This window comes from Argiope bruennichi, chromosome 4, assembly GCF_947563725.1.
Source record: "Argiope bruennichi chromosome 4, qqArgBrue1.1, whole genome shotgun sequence".
NCBI lineage: Eukaryota > Metazoa > Arthropoda > Arachnida > Araneae > Araneidae > Argiope > Argiope bruennichi.
In genome coordinates this window covers 101,041,290-101,065,397 of record NC_079154.1, presented here as the reverse complement: position 1 = coordinate 101,065,397, position 24,108 = coordinate 101,041,290, and the positions used below count along the sequence as shown (strand labels likewise).

The window sequence follows — 24,108 nt, the reverse complement described above, 5'->3', positions numbered from 1 at the left end:
ATGCTTGCATTTTTGATTGTCGTGCAGAAATTAATTCTGCCTCTTGGACATTTTTGTACATCAGCTTATTAATCACCTCCAATCAGATTCATTAAAAAATTATGGTACCAAATATTATGGTTCGCAATTATTGTACCTCCATTTTAAATTAAATTTTTAAAGATTGAAAAAAAAGCAAATTTTTCCATTTTAAAAGCTTCTTCAATTGAGGTAATAGAAAATTTTGAATATGGCTTAAAACTTTCAATTACATTGTTTAAAATCCAGAAATTTCCATTCGCAAAGCAAAAAATTCGGAGATTTCCTTCGGCAAAACGTTCCCCAGAAGTCGGATAGGTATGCCGGAAGTCTGAGGTTTCCTATAAAGAAGTGCATCAAAAATACTATGCATAGCCAGGAAAGCCGATTTTTTTCGCGATACTGATTGGTTTAAAATGATGAAAAGGGTGGAGAATAGAACAGGGTTGCAAATACAGTCGCTATCATCATTGCGCCAAAATGAATATAACGCTAAATTGCTAGTTATGTTTTTTATTGCCAATTCAATTTTGCTCCATTGTTTCTCAGAATTATATGTAGATGCTCATTTCCTTTACATAGTAAGATAGAAAGTAGAAATTGATCTAACTTTTGTCACTTCAAATAATATTAACTTCATTGTTTGGCTAGAAGGCGATCGTGCTAATTTGCCAAATCTAGCGTTGCTGTAAATAATTTTCATCCTGTCGTTAACGTCGCAACTCGGAAAAAATAATCTTTTTTTGATTTCTCGCGAATTTTATAAGAAATTATAATGATGTTTTTTTTATAGCGAATACTTTCATTTGCAGCTATTATATTCCGGAAATATAAATGATCTTTTTCTTTTGTTTTTGTTTGGATCGTTACAAAAAAGTTGGTTAATTTTATTTTATTTCTTTTTTCTTAAAACTTTTTTTTGCTCTTTTTTTATATAAAAAAAATATTTTTAAAATAGCTTAGAGTTTTTACTCATATTTACTGAATTGAATTATGTAGTATATTTCATTGCTACCATCCTGTTCTAGTTCTTCAACACTTCTTAGATGCATATTTTATTTATATTTTAATATATGTTGCGTATATAAATTATGAATAATAATCAATAATTTACTATTTTAAAAATTAAATATTTTTCATATTCCTAAAACTTTTCAGATAATCACTTGTGAATCATTTAAAAGAAATCTGAATTTTCCCCCCTATTATGATTTTTAAATATATTTTAAATAATGACAGATGTACTATGAAGACCCTGCTATAATTTTTCAAAACAAAATTGTCTTACAATATTGACAGTATATAAATTAATGTCATGTTTATATAAAAAAAACGGGTATTTTATTATATAATATGTTAATTAGACTGAGATATTTTTTGTATGTTACTATTTATTTTCATGTCTTTTAAATCATAAAAATATTAAACATTTCAAATAATAAACTATTCAAAATAATTACAAATACTGAATTGTACAAAATAATAGCAAATCCTGAAGGTAATTGTAAGGTAGCAAGATTTTTTTTTCTTTCTGCTACAAATTGCATTGTACATTGTCAAATTTAAAAAAAATTATAGAGACTATTAATAAATAAAAATGATTAATACATTGTAAATAAGACAAATACATTTAATATAAATATTTGTCTTTTAATGGATTAAAAAAACAATCAAGCCCTTAACTGCTTTTTTTTACTATCTTATTTAAATTATATCATCTTTTTGGGGTATTTGCTCATTTATTGATTCATTTATGGATCCATGAAGTACTTAAGATATTTGGAATACATGTGTAGAATATTAATATTTTTAAATAATATTATTTCAGCATATAATTTTGAAGAACAATTATTCAATGCCCACATGATGCATCTTCATAATGATTAAGATGTTACGCTTTTTGTTTCTTTTCAGGATCATTTTATTTTTGCATAAATTTATCTTAAGATTAAATTGAGTATAAATCAACAGTATGTGAATGATTTAAAAAATTTTACTAGCTGTTAAAGTTCTTGAATTTTTAATTTGGCATTCTGTTAACAGGTTTCACCTAATCAATTATTTTCAAGAATGTTATCTACAGTTTTTGGGAGATTGAATACCAAAAAATGTGTTTGATTGGTTGCTTAATACTTCATAGTATTAGTGACTAAAATTTAATTCAAAATATTAAATGTATATAAATGGACTTTTGGGTACTTGTGTATTAATTGGATGCTACTGATGAACTTTTGAATTAAAAGCATACTGATAACAAATATAATCATTAGATTAACATGACAATTTAGCATTTAATTGCTAATTGCAATAAGCATTATATCTTTGGTAATTAATTGTTTGAATGTAATTAGAACATAAGTATTAAATTTTCATTAATTTTTAATTTTATTTTATATGCTATGCTTTTAAATTATAAATTTATTGATATATTATATTTGGCTAGTTCTGCATTAATATTTAGAAACATTTATTAATTGTTCATCTGTTTATAAATATATTTTTTTCTCTCTTGTAGATTGGAATGATCTTTTTATGAAATTTCAATATAAGAAGTTTGTTTTTGACAAAATATTATAAATCTGAGTATCATGGAATCTCCACAGAAAGGTAGTATTGCACATATATAATGATATTTTAAAATCTAAGTTAAATCTTAGTTAGTTTCCAAATTTTTATCTTGATTTAGCTAATATTAACTTCATTCTAAAATAGTCTCTTATTTCCTGATCCAATTCCACTTCTTATTTAATTACTTTTAACACCTGCTTTAGAAAACTCTTGATTCAGCAAGTTCTAATGCTCTGAGTAAAGGGATAAAAATCCTAAATGCTTTCAACATTCTTACTTCAATTTCCCTATCCTAAATTTGCACATGTCAAAGAAATCTTTATCAAAATCTCATTATAAAAACCACTGAAGGGAAAATTTCATTCTTTTTTGCTGTTTTACTCTTGCAACGCAGTATAAACAGATGTCAATTTCATCATCGCTTTTTGTACATAAAAAGCCTTTAATTCTAGAATTTCAAAAGTTTCTTTTATTAGTCATGCAACTGTTAACGCATGTTTTGCATTATATATATATATATATATATATATATATATATTTTGAATATATGTTTTTGCATTTCTATTAACAATTTATTTACATTAACTTTGAATAGTATATCCATTTTAGAATTTTATTTGAAATGAATGAGCAATTCAACAATTTAGGCAGTAATATATATGGTACAATTAACATGATTATTTTGCTATCAATAATGACTGTGCTTACTATTAATAATAGTTATTATGGATAATAATTAAAACTTTTAAGTTGTTATTTTTAATAATCGTAATTGCATTTAGTATGAATAATTGTCAATTCATTTCATTGATTGTAACATATATATTATTAATATGAATTTATTGAAAAGGCTAAATTAACTTGGATTCATAATTTGGATAAAAAGAAGTCAAATTAGGCCAACATTTCATATTTGTCACATTTTCATACCCTACAGATTTAATTTTTTTAATTAAATGTATGCTGTGAAAAAATAATATAAGTTTGTTTTAAAAAATCATTTTTACATCAACATTTATTATTTAAAAAGTTTTTATATTGTACTTGAACTAATAATAGCAGTTTGAATGAAAATTTATATATAAATATTACATGTCTGTTTACAAATTTAAATTTCTAATATTTTGAATATTTAATATTTTCTAAATATTGTACATATTGTAATATATATAAAAAACAGCATTTCTATTTTTGCTTAAAAATTTATTCAACAAATTTTAAACAGAATATTAATCTACATATTTATTTGTGAATACGTTTTTATGTTCTTTCTTAGTCAAGCTTTTAATTGACATTAACATTATTTTGTCATATTTTTCTGATATAATTACTCTTTATTGTATTATAATCTTATTTATAGGAAATTCTACATTTCTTGATGGCACTGATCCGGATTTTGTGTGGCAGGATTATCTTGAAGATACTCATTCTGAAGCTGCACCACCAACTGCTTTTACTCATGTAATATTTTAAACTTGCATTGAATTATGTATTATTTAAGCATTTCTGATATATCATTACATAATTCTTATATATTATCTTCACAAATTCTAAAATTTTATAATAATTTGTTTTTTGTTTCATACTTTTTTAGATGCATACATGTTATCTGATATTTAGTCTGATTTTTTTTGTTCAATATTTCAAAAATTGTTTTAATTTTTTATATAAAAGTTTTTTATTGGGGCATATTATGTCTGCTTAAGGAAACAGTTGTCATGTTTTTATTTTAAAATGATGTATAATATTTATACTAATTGTTATGTCAAAAAATACTTTTTTTTCTCACCTCATTGTCTTGCAGTACATATTATTATATTTAAGAATGAGATGTAAAATATTTGTCACTGGTTTAGTCGTCAACTATTGAAGTATTTTTTTGCTAAATCTTTAATTTATTATTTCTTGCTGTTTTTTATCATGTCCTTTTTTATTTTTCCAAATAGGTCATTACAGCTAGTAAACTGTTTATTTGCTATTAAAGCACATAAAACTTCCTAAATACAGATATTTCAGTTGTTTTCAAACTCTATTCCTTATCTCTTTTCTTTTAGACCAGGCGTGGCCATTGGCATCATTTCTTTATTATAAAAAAGTGAATTAGAGATAGTTTTTCCATTAGTTCAATAGCAATAAAAATGCATATGAAATGTGTCAAGCACAATAATCCTATTATTAAACTAACCATCCTTCTTGACTAGCTGATTTGCTAAAATTAATAATTGCCGAAAATTTAATTAAATATTTTAGGTAATATATCTTTAATAGTTTTCTCAGCAAAATATTTTTAAATTTCAAATTTTCATTGATGTGTAACTGATGCTATTTTAGAAGCCTTACACCTCCCTATACATTTTGCTATACATATATATATATTTAATTTCCTATTTATAGCTATTTATTATATTTTAATTTTTTCCCACCATTGTTTGATTTTGTATTATATTAATTAAGAACAATAAAATTTTATTAGAAGCATATTATATACTGGAACCCATTCAACATGGGAAAATAAGCCAAGTCATTATATATTGGTCATCAACAACTGGAAAATCCAGAATGAAACATTAGTAGTAACAATGAAAATAATCTCAGCTTCACTTTAAAAAAAATATATATTATTTTAAAATATACTTAATTTTTTTTTAAATAGAAAAAAAATTACATACCAAAAAAAAATATTATTGAGCATATAATTTTCTGAATTTTAAGGTGATTTAAAAGTTATTTTTGTGCTGTAATATTTTAGGAAGTTACTGGGGAAAAAAAGCAGCCCTAAAATTTTGCATAATTTTGAATTAATTAAAATCTTTCTGAGGTGTTTATTTTCATCCTCAGAGAATGTATGTGTGCCAGATTTGGTAGCTCTAGATCAAATGGACTTGCATACATTCATCTTTATGATTAATAAAGATATTCAATTTATTTACTCTTTTTTTATGTGAAGTTATCTTTCTTGGTTTATTTCTCCATATTTTGGTAAATATCACACTAATATAAAAGCAACATTTTGCATAAATTTTTGTGTTTTTTGATAATTATTACAGCGCTTAAACATGAAATATTGCAAATCGTCATTCTAATATCATAAAAATAATACTTTAAAATTGTTTTCTCTGTTAACTGTCATTATATTTGAAGTCTGCCATATATATAAAAAAAATCTATTGACAAGTATTTTGTTATAAAATTTTGTCAAATAGTTCTGTGATAATAAAAATGCTATATAATTACTATTTCTAGTTTTTTTTTTTTTTTTTTATCCCTGCTGTATTTTTTTAATGTTTTGGTATTCCTCTTTCTTTTTTTATAATGTTAATTTAATGCAATTATTTATTTAAAGTTATTGGAACTTCTTTGTTTTTCTTTTTGCTTATTTAATGCTTATATTTACTTCTAGGTGGAATATAGTTTGGAAAGCGGATTTAAAGTTGGAATGAAATTAGAAATTCCAAATCCTGAGGATGGCTCAATGTATTGGCCTGCATCTGTGATAATGACATGTGGAGATTTATTAACTCTCAGATATGTAGGTTATGGTGATGATAGATCTGCTGATTTCTGGTTTAATATCAAATCAGGAGAATTTCACCCAATTGGATGGTGCTCAACTAATTCTAAGAAATTGCATCCTCCTAAAGGTATAAGATATTATTTAATTGTTGAATTGCATTCTCTGCACGAATGATTTTTCTCTATTGGTCTTGTTATCAAAACATATCTTATTTGAAATATATATTATAGTATATATACTAACAAGCATATGTTATAGTACCAAAAAAATGATTTTTATTGTAGGTTTCAAAAATAGTAAATATTATTAATATTGTCTAATATATTCTTGATTTTGAATTGAACATTGTTTAAAAATTTGGTTTTGTGTCACATCTCTTTTTCCCTATAGCATACTTGATTTTAAAAGAATTTTCTAATAAAATAAGTTATGATGCTATAAAAATAAAAGAATTTTCTTGATTTGCTAGATTGTTCTAATATTCACTATGTAAATATAAAATGTTTGCAAAAAATGCCTTTATATGTTTTAGTAAATAATTATTTTGATTGGCAAGAACCTCTAAATGAACTACATTTTCAGTACATCTGAGTAAGCCTTGTGAAATGAACCAGAGTATACTTTGACTTTTAAATTCTGCTTCTTTATAACTCACTAATGATAAATGTAAAATTTGAAATGATGTCATATGTCATAAATAATACATATAAAATTCTATGAACTAACACTAGGCAAATTCTAACAATATTTTATTTGTCTCAGAGATTTATGTATGGTATTTCCTGACCAATCTCTGCAATGGGGATGTTTCCAATATGTCCTTTCCATTTTGACTGCACATCCTGTAATAATCACTGCTCTATTTAACGTGGAAGTGCAATACCTAACATGCATTATAATATTAATTATGCATGCTTGCTTTAAAATGCAGTCAATTATTGTTTACAGATCCCAGGAAATTGAACCTTCATCGTATAATCTGATGCTGATCAATTGAAGGCTTTTTTTTTTATTATTATTATCAATTCAGTGTTGTTGAGCTGAGAATTAGGCTTGTTCTGTTCACCTATTATTTACTTTTTTGCCATATTTTAAAGACATAACAGTAATCAGAAATAGGGAATATTTTTAATTTCAAGAATTAATTTCTATGTATTTGTGTATTTATATCAACACAATATAAGCATCGCTTAGTAATACTTAACTCTACTTAGCTTTATAGATATACACACTTTCAACAAGCTTTTCTTCTTTGCCTGACGATGAAATTTTTATCTGTAAGACTGTATATATCAAAGGAACTTTAGGCTATTCTTCAATTCATGTATTGAATCAAATCCTTTTTTATTGTTTTTTTTTCCCATGATAATGGCAAAAGTCTAACAAATCCAACACAAAAATCATCTTCAGGAATCATAAAAATGATTTAAAATGTGACGCAAGAAAAAGAATTTTTAAGAGTCTTTATTTTTGTTTAAAAGTATTTATTTTTAATTTCAAAAATCTCATCATTGTAAATTACTTTTACTTTTTTTAGAGTGATATTTCAATTTTCAAAAAAGAGTTGATTGAAATTTTAAAATATTTTGTGTCTCTACAGTGGTGGCCAAAATTGCAGACACTTTTGAAAATTTTTATGTTTTTTAACTTTGTATGCTTATAGAAAATGTAATGTTTCACAAAATGCAAACTCTTACATATCATTTGAAAGAGAATTTAATGATTATTTCAATACAAAAAGCAAAATTCAAATATTTTCAATGCATTTATTTTATTTTTATTATTTTTAGCATAGGAAAGGCCACATTCATGTAACACAATAATATTAGTTCTCTTTCTAGGTGTCCAGTCTATTCTTTTATTTGATGCCATTGCTTTTTGACTAAATATTAGAAATATTTACAAAAATTCCAACTATATAATAAAAAGTTTAACAAAATTTCTAACTTGCAATTTGATTATATAAAAAACAGTCTTCCTTCTACAGAAAAAAGCATAATAAAGACTTGTTTCAACTTTAAACATGATGTCAGCTTCTGCTAGCAGTTATTAACATTTGATTAGAATCACTGTTCTTGTTCCCAGAACAAGGACAGTGATTTGTCAGGAAAACAAGAAATTGCAATCAACTTCATCACTGTGTTTGTTATTCAGGCTAAAGTAAGAATAATTTTTTGTATTACAAATATTTGTATTTTGCTTTTTGTATTGAAATCAGCATTGAATTCTCTTTAAAATGATATATAAGAGTTTGTATTTTGTGAAATGTAACATCTTCTATAAACATACAAAGTTAGAAAACACAACGATTTTCAAAAGTGTCCACAATTTTGAGCACCATTGTATAACTTTAAAAAATAAATTTGAAGTTGTTGAGCTGCACTAATTTTTCATTGTGTCTATCACTTCTATTGATTGTATTGTATATTGCAGTTTATACTATGTTATTAAATGTCAATCTTTTTTTATTTGTTTTTTTAACTTTGAAAGCAAAAAATATGACACACTGTGGTAATTATATAATTTTAGTAAAGGGTAATTTTTTTAAATGTAAAAATGTGTCTTTTTTTTTTACAAATTTATGAATGTTTTTATTATATAATTCATCATGATCACACTTGATTGATTGTGATATAAGTTATAATAATATTATTATTACATTAAAAGCATTTTCTTATTGCTTTTACAGCACTTCTTGAAAAGTATCCAAATGTTACTGCTTTGTTGTCTTCAGAATTGAAAAGTACTGAGAGTATACCTGCAGCTCTGTCTGAAAATGTAATTATATTTCAAATTATTATTATATTATTTATATGATATATGATATACTAGCCACCTTTGGCAACCAACTGATTTGTCATTATTAATGCCCTTAAAAATGTTCAATTAATATTTTATGTAACTAGTTCTCATAATAGGTTTTTCAACAAAATATTTTTAAGCTTCAAATTTTGATAGTCATATCATTCACTTATACTATTATGTTGGCCTTAAGCCTTTCTGTTCATTCTATATAAGGGATAAATTATTGCTCTGGATACAATTATTTAATGTTTTCTATGTATTCCATTCAATTTCCTAGCTTCAGTCAGTTTTTACTAAAATGGTAAGTAATTCTAAGTAGAATTAATTGTTCTTTATTTATTTTATTTCAAAATTAATTAATGTGTCACTTTTATTCAGTTTCAAAATTTGGAAATGTCAGCCGTAATGTTCTTTACCTTTTTTTTATGTTCATCATTTTTCTATTTCTTCATGGTTTTCTAAATTAATGTATATATGTATATGTATTTACATCAATACAATTGATTTTTTGCTAAATAATATATAAATTACTTTTTTTACTAATATATAAATTAATTTATAATATTATAAAAGTTAACTTTTAAACAAACCATGAAGTGAAGTTTTTCATTTGAAAAGTTTTTCAAATTCTTTGATGACTTTCACTTATTATTTATAAACAATTGAATTGGTAGATTTTGACTGGATAGGTTTTAGATTAAATTATTCATAACTGTTTTTTTTTTTTTCCTTCTTAAATTTAGCTTGATGCTGGATTTATTCCAATCGACCAAATTAAATGTGGCATGAAACTGGAATTAATGGATATTGATAATCCTAATAATGTATGGATTGTAACGGTATGTCTGATTTTAATTATTTTAAAATTAGTAATATTTTCTGATATCATTATTTTTATTTAAGCTATTTTTAAACTCTTTTTTATCCTATTTATATATTATGTTTAAATTCTGACTTTAATTTTAATAAAACTTTTTATTGTCATTGTCATGTTTTTTAGAGTTATTGTGGATCAGAGAATTTTTGTTAAATCCGTTCTAGCTCTTCATAATTATGCTATGTAATAAAGAATAGCCATGCATAAGTATTTTTAATTTAGGGAGAAAAAACTTTTAATCAAATATTAGATTTTATTCCTTTTTGATGTATGTGAGATATTATAAAAATATAAATAAAAATATGTCTAGATTTTAAGATTTTTACTGAAAAACATTATTTTCAAAAATTAAGTACATGTTTATTTATTTTATTTTAATGTATATTTTTAATTTTCAACCAGAGATATATTTTATTGATTAATTTCATTTATAATTTTCTAAATTCCTTTCTAAGATTTTATTTATATCAATTTTTCTTTAAAAAAGGTTGCCACACCACCGGGAGAACAGGGAAAACCCAGAAAATTTAAGAAATTGTCTTAAAAAAATTCGAAAAATATAGGAAAATTTGAAAATTTTCATAAAAATAGGGAAAATACAGGAAATTTTAAGTTTCTTAGTTATTTTTTTCCCTATCCAAATAATGCCAATCTCTAAAAATTGCAAGAATAAAAGATCGTAGTCATAACTTCCAAATACGAAGCAATATGCCATTTGCGATTGTGTAATGTGGAAACTCACCACTCTTTTTCTTGTATAGATTATTCCTGCTTCAATTTGCGAGACAGTCGTTCTTTTTCCATGAGATTCCAGAGTTGCTACTAATGAGAGCGTCTGAGACTTAAGTAACTGCGCGAAAGAAGAGAATGTATTTCTCCAGCAGGATTATCAACATTCAATTTGCAGAAGCAGTGCGGTAGTGTTTAGTCTACCATATTTGAACTTATTGAATAGTTTGTTTAATATTTGAGAAACTGTGAGATTATTTAAAGTAGATTAGAGAATATTTTTAAATCAGTGAGCTGCTGGCTCAAAATTATTATGCGACACAAATTGGACGGATCAAAAAACAAAAACAATCCTGATTTTGCTGAACGAGTTTAAAGAGTTCTACAAAATCAATCTGTCTCATACTGCTTGCTTTGTAAGAAGATAATAAGCCTAAAAAATATGGGAAAACAGGCACTTACTATTCATGCCAAAAGAAGAAAAGATACCAGACTGCATGCCAGTTCAATAGAGTCATTATTGATACTAGACTTAGTATCTAAAAGAAATGACACGCCAAATCCGAAAGTGTCAGATATAATGTCTGAAAATAAACTGGTTTCAAACTTTTTAGTCCAAGAACAATCAAGTTAAAGCTGAATTTTTACGGGTATTAAAGCTTGTTACATCACATTCGTCCTTTAATTTATTTAATGATATATCGGAAATATTTTTACATATGTTCACTGCAAGTGAAATAGCTAAAAAATGTATATTAGGTAAAAATGTTATACCTTATTTTTTAAGGATTAATTCCACGAACCTGATGGCTGAAAAATCTGCAGAAGTTAATGCCCAAATACTTGGATTGGCAAAAAAGAATAAATAAAAAAATTACCTTTGCTTTGTAATGTTTTTTGTTAAGTAATCATTAAATGTTTAGTATCATGATAATAAAAATTTTTTTGTGTTTGAATTCACCTGAGTCCTTAATTTTGTGCGACTTGTAATTAAAAAGCTTGAGAGATAACATGTCCCCTCTCTTAATATTTAAATTTTGTCTTGCTAAATTCTTGATAATAAATAAACATATTTTTTTTCTGTATGTAAATATAAATTTTCTTTTAATATGCTATTATTTTGAATAATGTTAAACTATTGTTTCCTTTCCTTGCTTTCACCATTCCTTAAAACCATATTCCATTATAACTAGCACATTAGTGCTTTTCACGCATTTTCTTGTATCTTGAATATATGTACAAGAAAGAAAAAAAAACAAGGAAAAAGACTGGAATTTTTTTTCCATATTTAAGTGGCAACCCTGTTAGATTTTAAAATTGTGAAATATTTTTTCCCTTTAGATATTTAGTTTGTAATTTATTGTTTTCTATTCTCAAAAGATAAAACAAAATATTGGTGGACGTTTGTTACTCCATTATGATGGTTGTGAAGAAGCTTCTAATTGTGACATGTGGTTATTTTACCTTTCTGACTATTTATATCCAGTTGGTTTTGCCAAATTAAACAACTTGCAATATAGTCCTCCAAAAGGTAATCAACTCTTAAACTGTTTGTAATATTTATCTAATTTTAACTTAATACTCTAGATGTTTAATTTCATTTCTGCCAATGATATTTTTAGGTATGACTTTGAAAATTGCTGTCATTAAAGTATGCTTGTGTATGTTTGTATACCCAGACTGAAAAAATAAGAAAAAATCCTTACAGTTAGTTGCACGTTTAACTCTCCTAGCAGTGGTGACAAGTTTTTCTGAAAATCAAATCTACTTCCAGATAGGCAAAGATGTTTTATTCCGCCCTCTTCTGTTGCTTTCAGGCTGGGTGCAATTGGTTTTTCCTGCTTTGAATTTTGCTGATGAAGATGACAAAGATATCTTTTACTTCTTTACAGTTACCCTCCATTAATGACTTCTTTGACAGTATTGGTTTGCCAGTTCTAAACTTTACAACAGAAAGACTCACTGGTGGTAGGAAAAAAAATTAATGTGGGCTGACCAATGAATTCTTTATCGTAAAAACGATTAAATTTGGAACAGTTTGATGTTTTTTTCAGAAACTTATTTGGAATAAAATCGTATTTAAATTATTATTATGGCCTGCAAAATTGAATAAGTACTTCTCTTCAAAAGCAAAGCAAAACCTTTGTGAAGATTTTACATTGGAAAAAAATATGATGAAACATTCTTAAAAATATATCAATTGTCTTCAAAGAAATTTAAAAAAAATGGTTATTTTCCCGTCATATATATATATATATATATATATATATATATATATATATATATATATATATATATATATATATATATATATATATATATATATATATATATAGTTAATATTTTAAGAGATATTATATATATATATATGATGGGAAAATAACCATTTTTTATACATTTTTATACATATGTATATAAACTGCTTTGCATAAAAGTTTATGAACGGGATACACATTTGAGAAGAAATTACCCAGAGTGCAAATTTGCTTCTATAAAGAAGTCAAGAGTGCTTTGTTAAATTTATATTTTGATATAAGAATGTGACGATTTTTTTTATTCATAAATTTTTCTTAGTATTTCTAATCCTGAACCTTGAAAGAAATTCCATGTTCTATTACTTTTTTAAGGTAAAGGAGCATTGTTTCAGATTTGAAGTACATTAAAATATTAGCACATTTTTAAATTAAATTTCAGCTAACTCTAATTTCTGATTAGAATATGTCAAGTGAAAATGTTGAAAATTTATATGAATTCAGTGTATTAAATGATTGATATTGAGATTTAAAGATACAGGTACAATATTTCATTCTGAATTTTGTTACATATATTTTCCAGAATTTGTTTTATTTAGCTCACGAAACAGATTCAGAAATTAATTTCCAAGAAACTTTTTTAACTAAATATTAATTTTTTTTTCTCTATGGTACCAAAATATTTTTATCTTCCCATAATAAATGTTCAGTGATAATATTTAATGAGAGATATTGAAATCTATTCTTATATGTGTTTATATAAAACATCAGTCATATTTTACTCTATTTTTTAACCCTTTCTAAGGCTGTTGGAAGTATGCTTCCCACCAAATTGATCAATCTTTGTATGAAATTATTTAAGTTGGCACAAGTTCTGTCAAATTTTTAAAAAAAGACAGAAACTTAGATGCTTCAGTTCTTTATCTCACACAAAATGATGTGTCTTGGTTTGTCACTTAATTATTAATTAATCAAATTAAACTTATCTAGTAAGCTAAATGAATCCCTTTTCTTATTCTAATTTCAAGCCTAAAAATATTTTAACATAATATGACTAGAAAAAAATGACCCTTTAAAGGGTTAATAATGCTTTTGATACACTTATTCATTCTTTTATCACTGTAAAAATAAAAATAAAAAGGTTTAATGTAACTTTTTATGGAAATGGAAATATAATTATTACATAATTACATATAAATATTGTTAGATTATTCATAATACCATTGATAAAAATAGCATATTATGAACTCTTTGAATAATTTTGAATAAAATTAAGCAAAAAAAAAAAAAAAAAAGTAAAAGGCCTTGCTTAATATATATACTGTGCATAGCAAACATTATTTAATATATTTTCTGGAGCACTTGACACTTCTTTTACACATTATAAAAAATTAATGAGGATTTGAAAAATTTTGCTTAAGAATTCTTGGTGTAAAAAATATTTTTAGGCTCACAGATTTTTTGTGAATTACAAGAATCAAAAATTGGTAAAAAAAGTTTTATAGGGTATTAGATCTAGAGCTACGGAATTTAACTTGTATTCACTACTTGCACAGTAGATTCTCAGTAAAAAAGGGATTTTTCAAAATCTAAGTAATTTTTTATTAATTAAAACTTATCAAAATTTTGATTGATCGAAAACATTTATCAACCAATTATTTTTATCATTTAAAAATCCAAAAGATAACTTTATGGTAATAATATGAAATTAAAAAGAAAATTTAATTATTTAAAACTAATTTTAACCATTATTTGTAATTGTACTTTTTATTGATATAATGGAAGTTGAACCCAATTTTAATGTTTCATCAAATCTGTCCCTCACATGATTTTGCCATTGTTAATGTTTGATAAAAGAAGTACTTTGTTTCAAGATTTACTGTAAAAATTTTAATATATATATAAGGGGTAGATGAGTATAAAGGGTATAAAGCACAGGAAATCATTGTTGGTTCAATTTTTCTTTTGAAGGATTCTGAAATGGTTGCTTTGACAAATCCAAAATGAATCTAATAAATCATTTGAAATACTTAATATTCCTCCATATTTAAAAAAAAAGTAATTTATGATTTTACATAAAAGCATGATCCTTGAATTGGCTACCCTGAATTTTTTTTTATTCAGAATATTTTTTATAAATAATGCATCAAGTTAGAATTTCATTTCATTAGAAGTGGATATAAAGGCCCATGTATAATTCTTGTTAATAAACCCATTTGGTAACACTTTTGTTGTTTCAGTTGGTTGTTAGATGAGAAATTAGAGAAACATAATCATTTATTTACTTCCTATAAAAGATACCAAATCTAAAGAAAACAACAAAGTTAGAAAATTATATGTAGACATTATCTTGCATTTATACTAAAATACAGCAACAATGGGTGCAATAATAGAAAGGACTTTTATAAAATAAAAATATCATGTAATATTTTCTGTAAAAATTTATATGATTAAATTTACTGTAATACTTTAAAAAAATTGTCAAATTGCATTTTCAAATTTAAATATAATCTTAAGAATTTTATTGACATATTTTTATAATCCTGCTGAGTTTGAATGTAGTTTTTTAAAATTTAAAATAAAAATGGAAATTATTTAAAATTAACAATGATGCAAAGATATCTATCTACTCTAATATTACTTTCCATAGAAAATAAATTCTAAACACTTAAATTTAATAAGCATAATTACTGTGAAAATAAGATTATATTTATTTTATTTTATTTTTGTATTAAAGTTAATATTTTTTAAAAGTTAAGTATTACTGTTTAAGATTTATTAGTCGCCTTTGGTGACCAGCTGGTTGCTCAGGGATATTTGTTACCTTTAATTTCAATTAAATCATTTAAATATAATTTCTTATACATGATACAATGAAATTGTCAGATTAAAGATATGTTACTGTTATTGCCTTGTGTAAGCTCTGCCTATGAAAGTTACTAATGGAGGCCAGTTCCATGACATCATGACGCTATTAAGATTGTTAATGTGTGGTTTATCGATCTTATAAAGTTTATAGTGTTGCAACTACACTTTTTTTATCCATCACTTAAAGTATACAGATATTAAACAGAATATTTCTTCTTTAACTTTCAACAATGGAAGAAACTCATACGATTATGTATTTAATGTAGCAATCAAAACAATTTGAATTTCAGAATAACTATGTAATCTATTGTTGAAAAATAGGCAAATTTTTTTTAATTGCCAAAATTCACCAAAAATTCGCACAGTTGTTAAATTGGTATCATTAAAAAATCGTGTAAATTTTATTTTTTATGCAGTATTATTTTTGGAAATTATCTCTTGGAAATGACAAATTTTAGTTAAATTTTTAATTACAATTTTTAAAAAATCATTTTGAGGTGTATTTTCCACTCTCTATGGTAAAAATGTGCCAAATTTGGTAGCTGTAATTCAAACAGTCTGGTCTGTAGAGCACCAATTCACTCACACATTCATCTTTATTTTTAGTAGAAATAAGAAAGAATATTGTATAAGTTCCTGCTTTAAAAAATTTATTTCCTGGGTTTCCTTCTCCTTGTATTTGTGCTTGAGATTCAAAATTCAAAAAATCATCATTAATTATGTTTATGCATCTTTGTTTCATTCATTTTATGAATTTACTGATTATCATGAGAAAAAAACAAAACCTTTTCATTTTAGGAATAGAATGCAAACATTCTGAAAAAGAATGGGAGATGATTTTACAGAATTCTTTTGAAGAAGCAGAAAAACTTCCTTTTCCATCACATATTTTTGAAGTATGTATTATAAGTTTTAAACATGCACAAAAAATACTTTATCCTATATGACAAAATCTAATTATTTTACTTTTGGTCTTGTAGCCTAAAATTCCATTAGAAAAACTTACTTTTAAAGAAGGTATGAAACTAGAAGCAGTCAACATACAAAATTACGCTGAAATCTGCCCTGCAACTGTCACCAAAGTTGTGAATGATTATTATTTCTTAGTTACTATTGATAACCATATTGATGAGCAAGTAACAAATGCTGTTTTATGCTGTAATTCAAATACTCCTTTTGTATTTCCCATTAAATGGGCTGAAGAGCATGAACTGGAAGTGAAATCTCCTAAAGGTAAATTTATTTTAGTGATTCATATTTTTGAAGTTAATCAATAATATTGTTGTACAAATTGAGGAATTTTTTTCATGAAGTGTTATTTAAGATGTAAATGCTGATTTGGATCATTTGGTACATGTAACATCATTTACTTAATTTCATTGCATACTTGTTGAATAGCTGAATGTTAACTGTCTTTTTTTATGTTCAAATAAATTAGGCTAATTCATAATATTTATTAAATTCATAGATAACTAATAGTTTACTAATGCATTTTTATTTCATGACTAATGTTAGAATCTTGAGTGGGAAAATTCATTTTGATTTTAAGTATTTGATGGTTATTTTCTTTAACAGAAAGCATTCCATATACATTTAATATAGATATTAATTTTTCTCTCTTTTGAAATAAAAAGAGAATATTTACAAAAAACTGTTAATTTACCCATAAATTTATTTCATTATTTTGATTTATAAAAATGGAAGGATCTAATATGAAGCCAAGTATTATAATTATATTATCTTATATAGTAAGATATTTAAGATCACTATAAGATACTTAAATGCATCTATATTAACCTTAAGAATTTTATGTTATGGTTTCAGTAAAATAGCTTATTACATTAAATAAGTGAAAGTAAAATCGATGAAATATGTGTTTATATTAAAAAATAAATAAATAAAAATAAAGTTTTGAAATATACACGTGAAATAAATTTTGATGTAACATATAAAATCTATTAAATACATTTTGCAATATGAACAATGTTGTCATCAGTCTAAATCAAATAGACAATTTGTTCTGAAAAATAAAATTAAACTGGGATTTTTTTTTTGAAAAGTTGATTGAGGAAACTTATGAGATAACAGAGCATGATGCTCAGTTACATTAAACTGATAAGTGTTGCATTTTTATAACTCGCATTTAATATAAGATTTTATGTGCAGTTACATAGTTATTTTGTATCCATATAAAATGCTTTTTACTCTTTAGAGGACAATTTCCTTTTTATTTTACTGATTAAGAAAGTTGTTATTGTTATTTAATTGTTATTTTCCCAAATATTATATTTTTTAGGCATGGGAGAGGGGTTTGGAAGAGATTGTTTCATTTAATTATGCATATATTATTTGTTAGTAAGAAATCTTTTATTTTTCACATTTTTTTTAAATGATGAATTTATAAAATTAATTTTGTTTTTCATATTTTATTCTTAATTGATTTTTATTTTTATTATTATATTCATTATGTTGTTTTTCATTATATTAAATTCAAGTATTGTAATTTAAAGTGAGATTATTAATTTTTTTTTATTTAATCACCATACTGATTAATTTTTGATTTTAAAAAATTATATATAGTAAATCATCAATTTTTGTAAACAGTAAATAATGTAATTTATGTAACAGTATTGGAATATCATTATTATTTTCTTGAATTATTTTGATAGAATGTGTATGTGCGTTCCATGTTGAAATTTTATACCTTAATACAATAAATATGTATTTTCTTTGCATATTCTTTTATAAAATTCATTTTGTTCTATCTAAAATACAAAGGTCATTTTCATTACTAATTATATTTTTATTTTAAAGGTTATAAATCAGATGGTTCCAAATTTTCTTGGGATGATTATTTACAGTTTTGTAAAGCTGAGGCAGCTCCAGTAGACATTTTTCCTATGGTGAGTTCTGATTTCTTAATACTATGTATTGTGAGTTCTAATTGCTTAATGCTATGTATTTCAGAAATCTTCTGTACTTTTCACATTACTTGCTTTTTTTTGCAGTGCTTTATGAATATGGGTTTTGAAACTGGAATGAAGCTTGAAACTGCTGATCCTTTCAATCCCAATAATGTGAGTATGCCTGAGTGCTTCCTTTTATAAGAGAAATATAATAATATATGTTAAGTTGAAAGATGATTGTTTCTTCAATATGATAAGTTTTTTTTTAATTCTATTTATTTTACTCAGAAGGATAAAAGTTGCAGCAATAGGAGATTGAAAATTAATATATTTTTATTCTGCATCTCAAATATCCAGCTCCTTAAAAAATTCATCATCCTCAAAAAAAAAAAAAAAAGTGTGTGTGTGTGTGTGAAAGAGAGAGAGAGAGAGAGAGAGAGAGAGAGAAATATAGCTTTCTATTTAATTTAAAAATTTATTTAAATGTTCAATTAAAAATTAGTAATGCTCCTTCCATTTATTTATTTGTCTCTAATCAGCTAAAAAATGATGAATGCTCATGAATTAACTATTTAACACTAACCTTTCAAGAAAATATGCCGTTGAGAAAAAAATATAGTTATTTTGATGTAATGCAATTTTCAATAAACTTGAAACATGCACTTTCTTCCTCATATACCTACTTTGTTTTTAATTCCATAAAATGTTTGTAAGTTTAAAAATATTTCAAATATTTGTATAATCATGGAGTCAATATGCAAAAGAATTAAAAGAAACAGCCCCACTTTGCACTTATCAAAGACTGGGTATCATAAATTCTTTGTGCATCAGTTTTAATTTATTACATAGAATTCCATATTTTGTCATTTTAATAATTTATTTTATTATAAAATAGTATCTAGTTATAAACGCATATTTTTTTCTTGATAGTTTTTATGGTTATATAGTCAAATCTCAGTTAATTGTTATAAATATTTAGGAATGATTTCAGAATGTAGGATGTCTGTAAAGAAAAATTTTTGGAGGTACCATCCATCTCTCAATACATATAAGATAAAATGACCTATTGTATCTAATTTTGTTTCATAAATATGAAAAAAAAATTATCATAGTTGTAATATATATAGAACACAGGGAAAATATAATGATGGAATTATAATTTTTTTTTTAATTATTAACAACTGTAGCATATCGTGTTTGTAAATATAATGAATATTCTGTGAATGATGTAATTTTAATGCTAGTGTATATTTTAATCACTAAATTATATTATTATTTTTCTCTCTAGATCTATGCTGCTACAATTGTAAAAGTTGTTGAACCATTGATGTGGGTGGATTTTGACAATGAAACTCCTAAACAGAAGAATATTATATACTCTATAAATTCTTTCGACATTTTCCCTGTAGGATGGTGTGCTAGTAATAGCTATCCTTTGCAGACACCCTCTATTTATAAGTCAAAAGAAAGATCATGTCCCGTTTTAGAGGAACAAGGGCGTATAGAAAAGTGAGTGATGCATTATATAGAAGAATCTTTCTAAATCAGCAGCAAGAGAACCTTGGCAATGCTAGAATGGAAAATAAATATTTTTAGATGACTTGAAAATAATTTCTGGAACTGATACAGGCTTCATGATATTTCAGGCCTTTGATTGCTTTTTTGAAATTTGTTATCCCTGATAAAATAAATAGTACTGAAAATCAGATAAAATATTTAAATTTAAAAAGTCAAACAAAATAAAATGAAATAACATTTTAAAGTTATCATAATATGAAAGTTATATATTTTATAATACAATAGCATATAATCTTCAAATGGCCTTTTGTTTATAAAATTGATACCAGAGTTTTAAAAAATCCTTGTTTATATAATAAAACTTCATAGCATCATGTGTTGACATAAAGGATCGTTGGCCATGTAACTCTCTCTATTTACATGCCATTTCATCTTCTCGCCATTCTCATTGCATGTTTAGTATGCATTCAGTGGCATAATTGAGTATGAAATAAACAACATGGCCTGCATCCATCAAAACCTGCATCTCTTCACTAATAAATTTTATTTTTATTTGATCCTATAGACTTCAGATATTATCACTTAACTTTCATTTTTATCAGAGTAGATTTAAAAGTTTGAATTCAGTTTTTATTTTTATTTATTTATTATTATTTTTTTGCTATGGTTTTAATTTACTTGAATTTATTTTCACTTTTATATATATTGACCAATATTTTGAAATCTGTTACATTTTCTTAGAACTTTATTGAAATTATTTTGCAAAAGATTTGAGAAGAAAAAAAAGTAAAAAAAGAGAAAAATAATGATGTAAAATTATTTTATTTCATTTTATTTATTTATTTATTTTAGTAACAAGTATATAAATTTAACTTTATTGCAAAAGTATATTCCTTTTTTTTTTTTTATTCAAAAAGTTCATAGTAAATTATTTTGCAGGCATGCCTTTTTAAAAATTTTGAAATGTGTTTTTCACTTTGTCCAGCTTTATAATAATATTCCTTAGAAATATTAATTTGATTTTTATTTTAAGAAATATTTTTATTATAATACATATTTGTATGAAGCTATGGTAATATTTTTGTCTTTGTGATGTGGTTGTAGTCTGTAAAAAATTTCATTATTCAGTTTCCCACATATACATACTCCTAAAGAATTTGATATCAATTTTTAAATTCACAAAATTGCGATGCTATTAGCTTTTATAAGTTAATATAAACATAACAGTGTTTTAAATTTTTGTTGTATCTTTAATTTTAGAAAATCAAAAAGGTTTGTCAAAGTCTAAGTATTTTTTAACAAAGTCAGAACATTCTTTAATGAATTTACTGTTAGTATAGAAGCTTATAATGATGTTTCAATGATTGTAATAAGTTAGAAAAATAACTGATTTTTAATAAATCTTCAAGTTTTAAAAATGTTTCTTAATAATGTTAAAAATCCTAGTCAGAAGGCTTTTTTCCTATTAATATTTAGTTAACATAGAAAGCCACATATCTGAAGTTATATTATTTAAATTACTCAGATACTTTTTTCCTAAGATAAGTTTCTTAAAATTGACATTATATGTATTTTTTTTTGAAATTTTTTTATTTAAATTAAAATTAGTGAAAATATGAGTCTTGAAAGTTCCTTTGTGACAATCATTTGCATTATAATTTTAACATTTTTCCTTAGAGATGCCAAACCTCTGAAAAAGTGAGAGATAAATTATTTTTAATCAATTATTTTTTATATTCAAATTTAAGAGTAAAAATTTATTATAGCATAATTAAAATAGCAAATATTATAGCAAGTGAGAATACCAACTTCATTTTTAAAAATATTTCATTCTCACTTAATGTTTTTTTTTTTTGTAAAATATATTCAATGGTAACAATAATGGTAACAATATATATATATATATATATATATATTTGATTTTTTTAGGCCTGCCCAAGAGGCTCCAGTTTTGTCACCTGCTGGTAATATTTTAATTTTGTTTTTATCTACCTTAGAGTTTTATCATTATGTTTTTAACAAATCTGCATAATTAATCATATTATCGATATTACCGTTTCTGTTATTTAATATTACAACTCAAACTTATTTATTGCAACATCTTCATTACACATCCTAGCAATAGAAACTACCATCTATTTCTTAGAGTTAGTAGATGTTGAACAACTTTAATTCTTGAATATAGACTTATTGATGTTCATTTATATTACAATATTTTACAAAAAATGACACAACTTCAGATCATAATTATGTGTAACTTAAATGAAGTGAGTTCCTGTTTTAACTTTGTCATTTCATTTGTATATAAATGCATTTATTATGCTACCATAACTAAATGAGATGCTCAGTTTTATTCAAATTTAACAAGACCATCCCTTGAAGTCATTGCAAACAGTGCATATGTAAGAACATTATTCTTTAATTAGTTTTAAAATTAGGGTCTGTTTTAATGATTTCAGTATGTAACTTTTATTTATGAGTTTGTCAGCATTAAAATATTTAAATCATTTTAGCAATGACATGATATTTAATATTGGTAAAAAGCAATTATTTAATTGTAAATTTGTTAATGCTAACAGACATGTAATTATGAATTTTTATAACATTTTCAGTTAATTATCTGTGTTGTTAAAATTAAAAAAATCATTATAAATTATGTTTCAATTTTGCTTTTATTTTTTTATATGGAAATTTTTTTAATGTATATTAATATCATTAGCATTATTTTCTGACATGCAAAATTACTAGGACAATTTATTACTGTCCATTGAGCAGCTTCAAATTACCAAATTAATTCATCAAACATTTTTTATTATAAAGCATATAATAATTTTATTGTACTAATATGGTTTTAAATAATTTCTTTAATTATGTGAATTTTATTGTATGAATGTAGAAATCTCATATTTGTTGAAAATATAGGGCTTTAACATAGAAGAGATCTTTATGCTGAATAAGATTTTTAACCTTTAGAAATAGTATAAATTAAAGGTAAATTCATATTCATTCATAATTTAATACAAATTTTTATTGACTATTATTTCTAAAGAGAGCATAGTTATACTCCTATTGTAATTAATTATATTGTCAGTTATATCGGCAATCACAAAGCGTCAAGAAAACATTTCGACAATTTGCCAATTTCATTTGTCAAACTATATGGCATGTGATTGACTTGGATTCTATATAGTTTGCTATATAGAATGCACTTGATTATATTTTTATAATTTGGCAAATTTTTTTCTGGGCGCTTTTTGGTCACCGTTGAAACCGAATTGTACCCTAAGGAGAGTCTAGTTATACTCCTATTGTAATTAATTATTATTTTAAAAATGAATTAACTGTAAATAAATAACCTATAAAAATTTTAAATAAAAAGATAAAATAGGCAAAATTAATTTATCTCTATTAATGTGTAAAAATTAAATAAAAATCTATGTATGACAGTAAATTTAATTATGTGACTGTCTGTTAAGTTTTTAATTAGCCGTTTTTCCTTTCTCTTTTATTATGCTTCAGATTTCTGTATAATTATTAAGAATTAATATTTTATGAAAGCAATGCTTTATTATCTTTAATTTACTCCTTAAATATAATTAAATTATATTAATTATCATTTTTATTCCATTATTCATAAAAACATTTTTATTTCTTCTTCTACAAAATTTCATGTAGGTCAACAGTGTAAATCATGGTGTCCAAAAATTTACTTTAATCATCGTTGTTTTACTGGACCGTTATTAAGTAAAAGCCGTTTAGCAGAACTTCCTCAAGCAATTGGACCGGGACCTCTGCATCTCGTAATTCAAGATGTTATTTACAGAGTTGTAAATATTGCTTATAAATCTAGTAGAGTGCTTCAGATTTTGCAAGTGAATGGCAAACCATCTCCAGGAATGCAGCCACTAATAATTAAAGCTAAGTAAGATATATGATCTTTTTAAAGCTTTTTTTTTTTATACTCTTTAATGTAATGTTTATGCAGTGACTTATCTGTAAATTGTTTCATATAACATGTATGGTGCAAAAAGATATGGTTTAAACATTTATATT

At 24.4% G+C, this 24,108-nt stretch overlaps 1 protein-coding gene across 1 annotated transcript in view; it reads left to right on the top strand.

The window, feature by feature from the left end:
• The first annotated feature begins 747 nt into the window (after positions 1-747).
• Positions 748-24,108, top strand: part of LOC129966647 (scm-like with four MBT domains protein 2) — a 33,771-nt gene continuing 10,410 nt past the window's right edge. The window contains exons 1-14 of the mRNA XM_056081146.1: positions 748-894; positions 2,534-2,625; positions 3,947-4,047; positions 5,987-6,227; positions 8,790-8,878; positions 9,649-9,744; positions 11,892-12,042; positions 16,430-16,527; positions 16,612-16,864; positions 18,446-18,534; positions 18,640-18,708; positions 19,826-20,046; positions 21,985-22,019; positions 23,731-23,977. Coding sequence (XP_055937121.1) covers positions 2,607-2,625; positions 3,947-4,047; positions 5,987-6,227; positions 8,790-8,878; positions 9,649-9,744; positions 11,892-12,042; positions 16,430-16,527; positions 16,612-16,864; positions 18,446-18,534; positions 18,640-18,708; positions 19,826-20,046; positions 21,985-22,019; positions 23,731-23,977 — 1,709 coding nt within the window. The 5' untranslated portion in view covers positions 748-894; positions 2,534-2,606. The remainder of the gene's footprint in view (positions 895-2,533; positions 2,626-3,946; positions 4,048-5,986; positions 6,228-8,789; positions 8,879-9,648; positions 9,745-11,891; positions 12,043-16,429; positions 16,528-16,611; positions 16,865-18,445; positions 18,535-18,639; positions 18,709-19,825; positions 20,047-21,984; positions 22,020-23,730; positions 23,978-24,108) is intronic.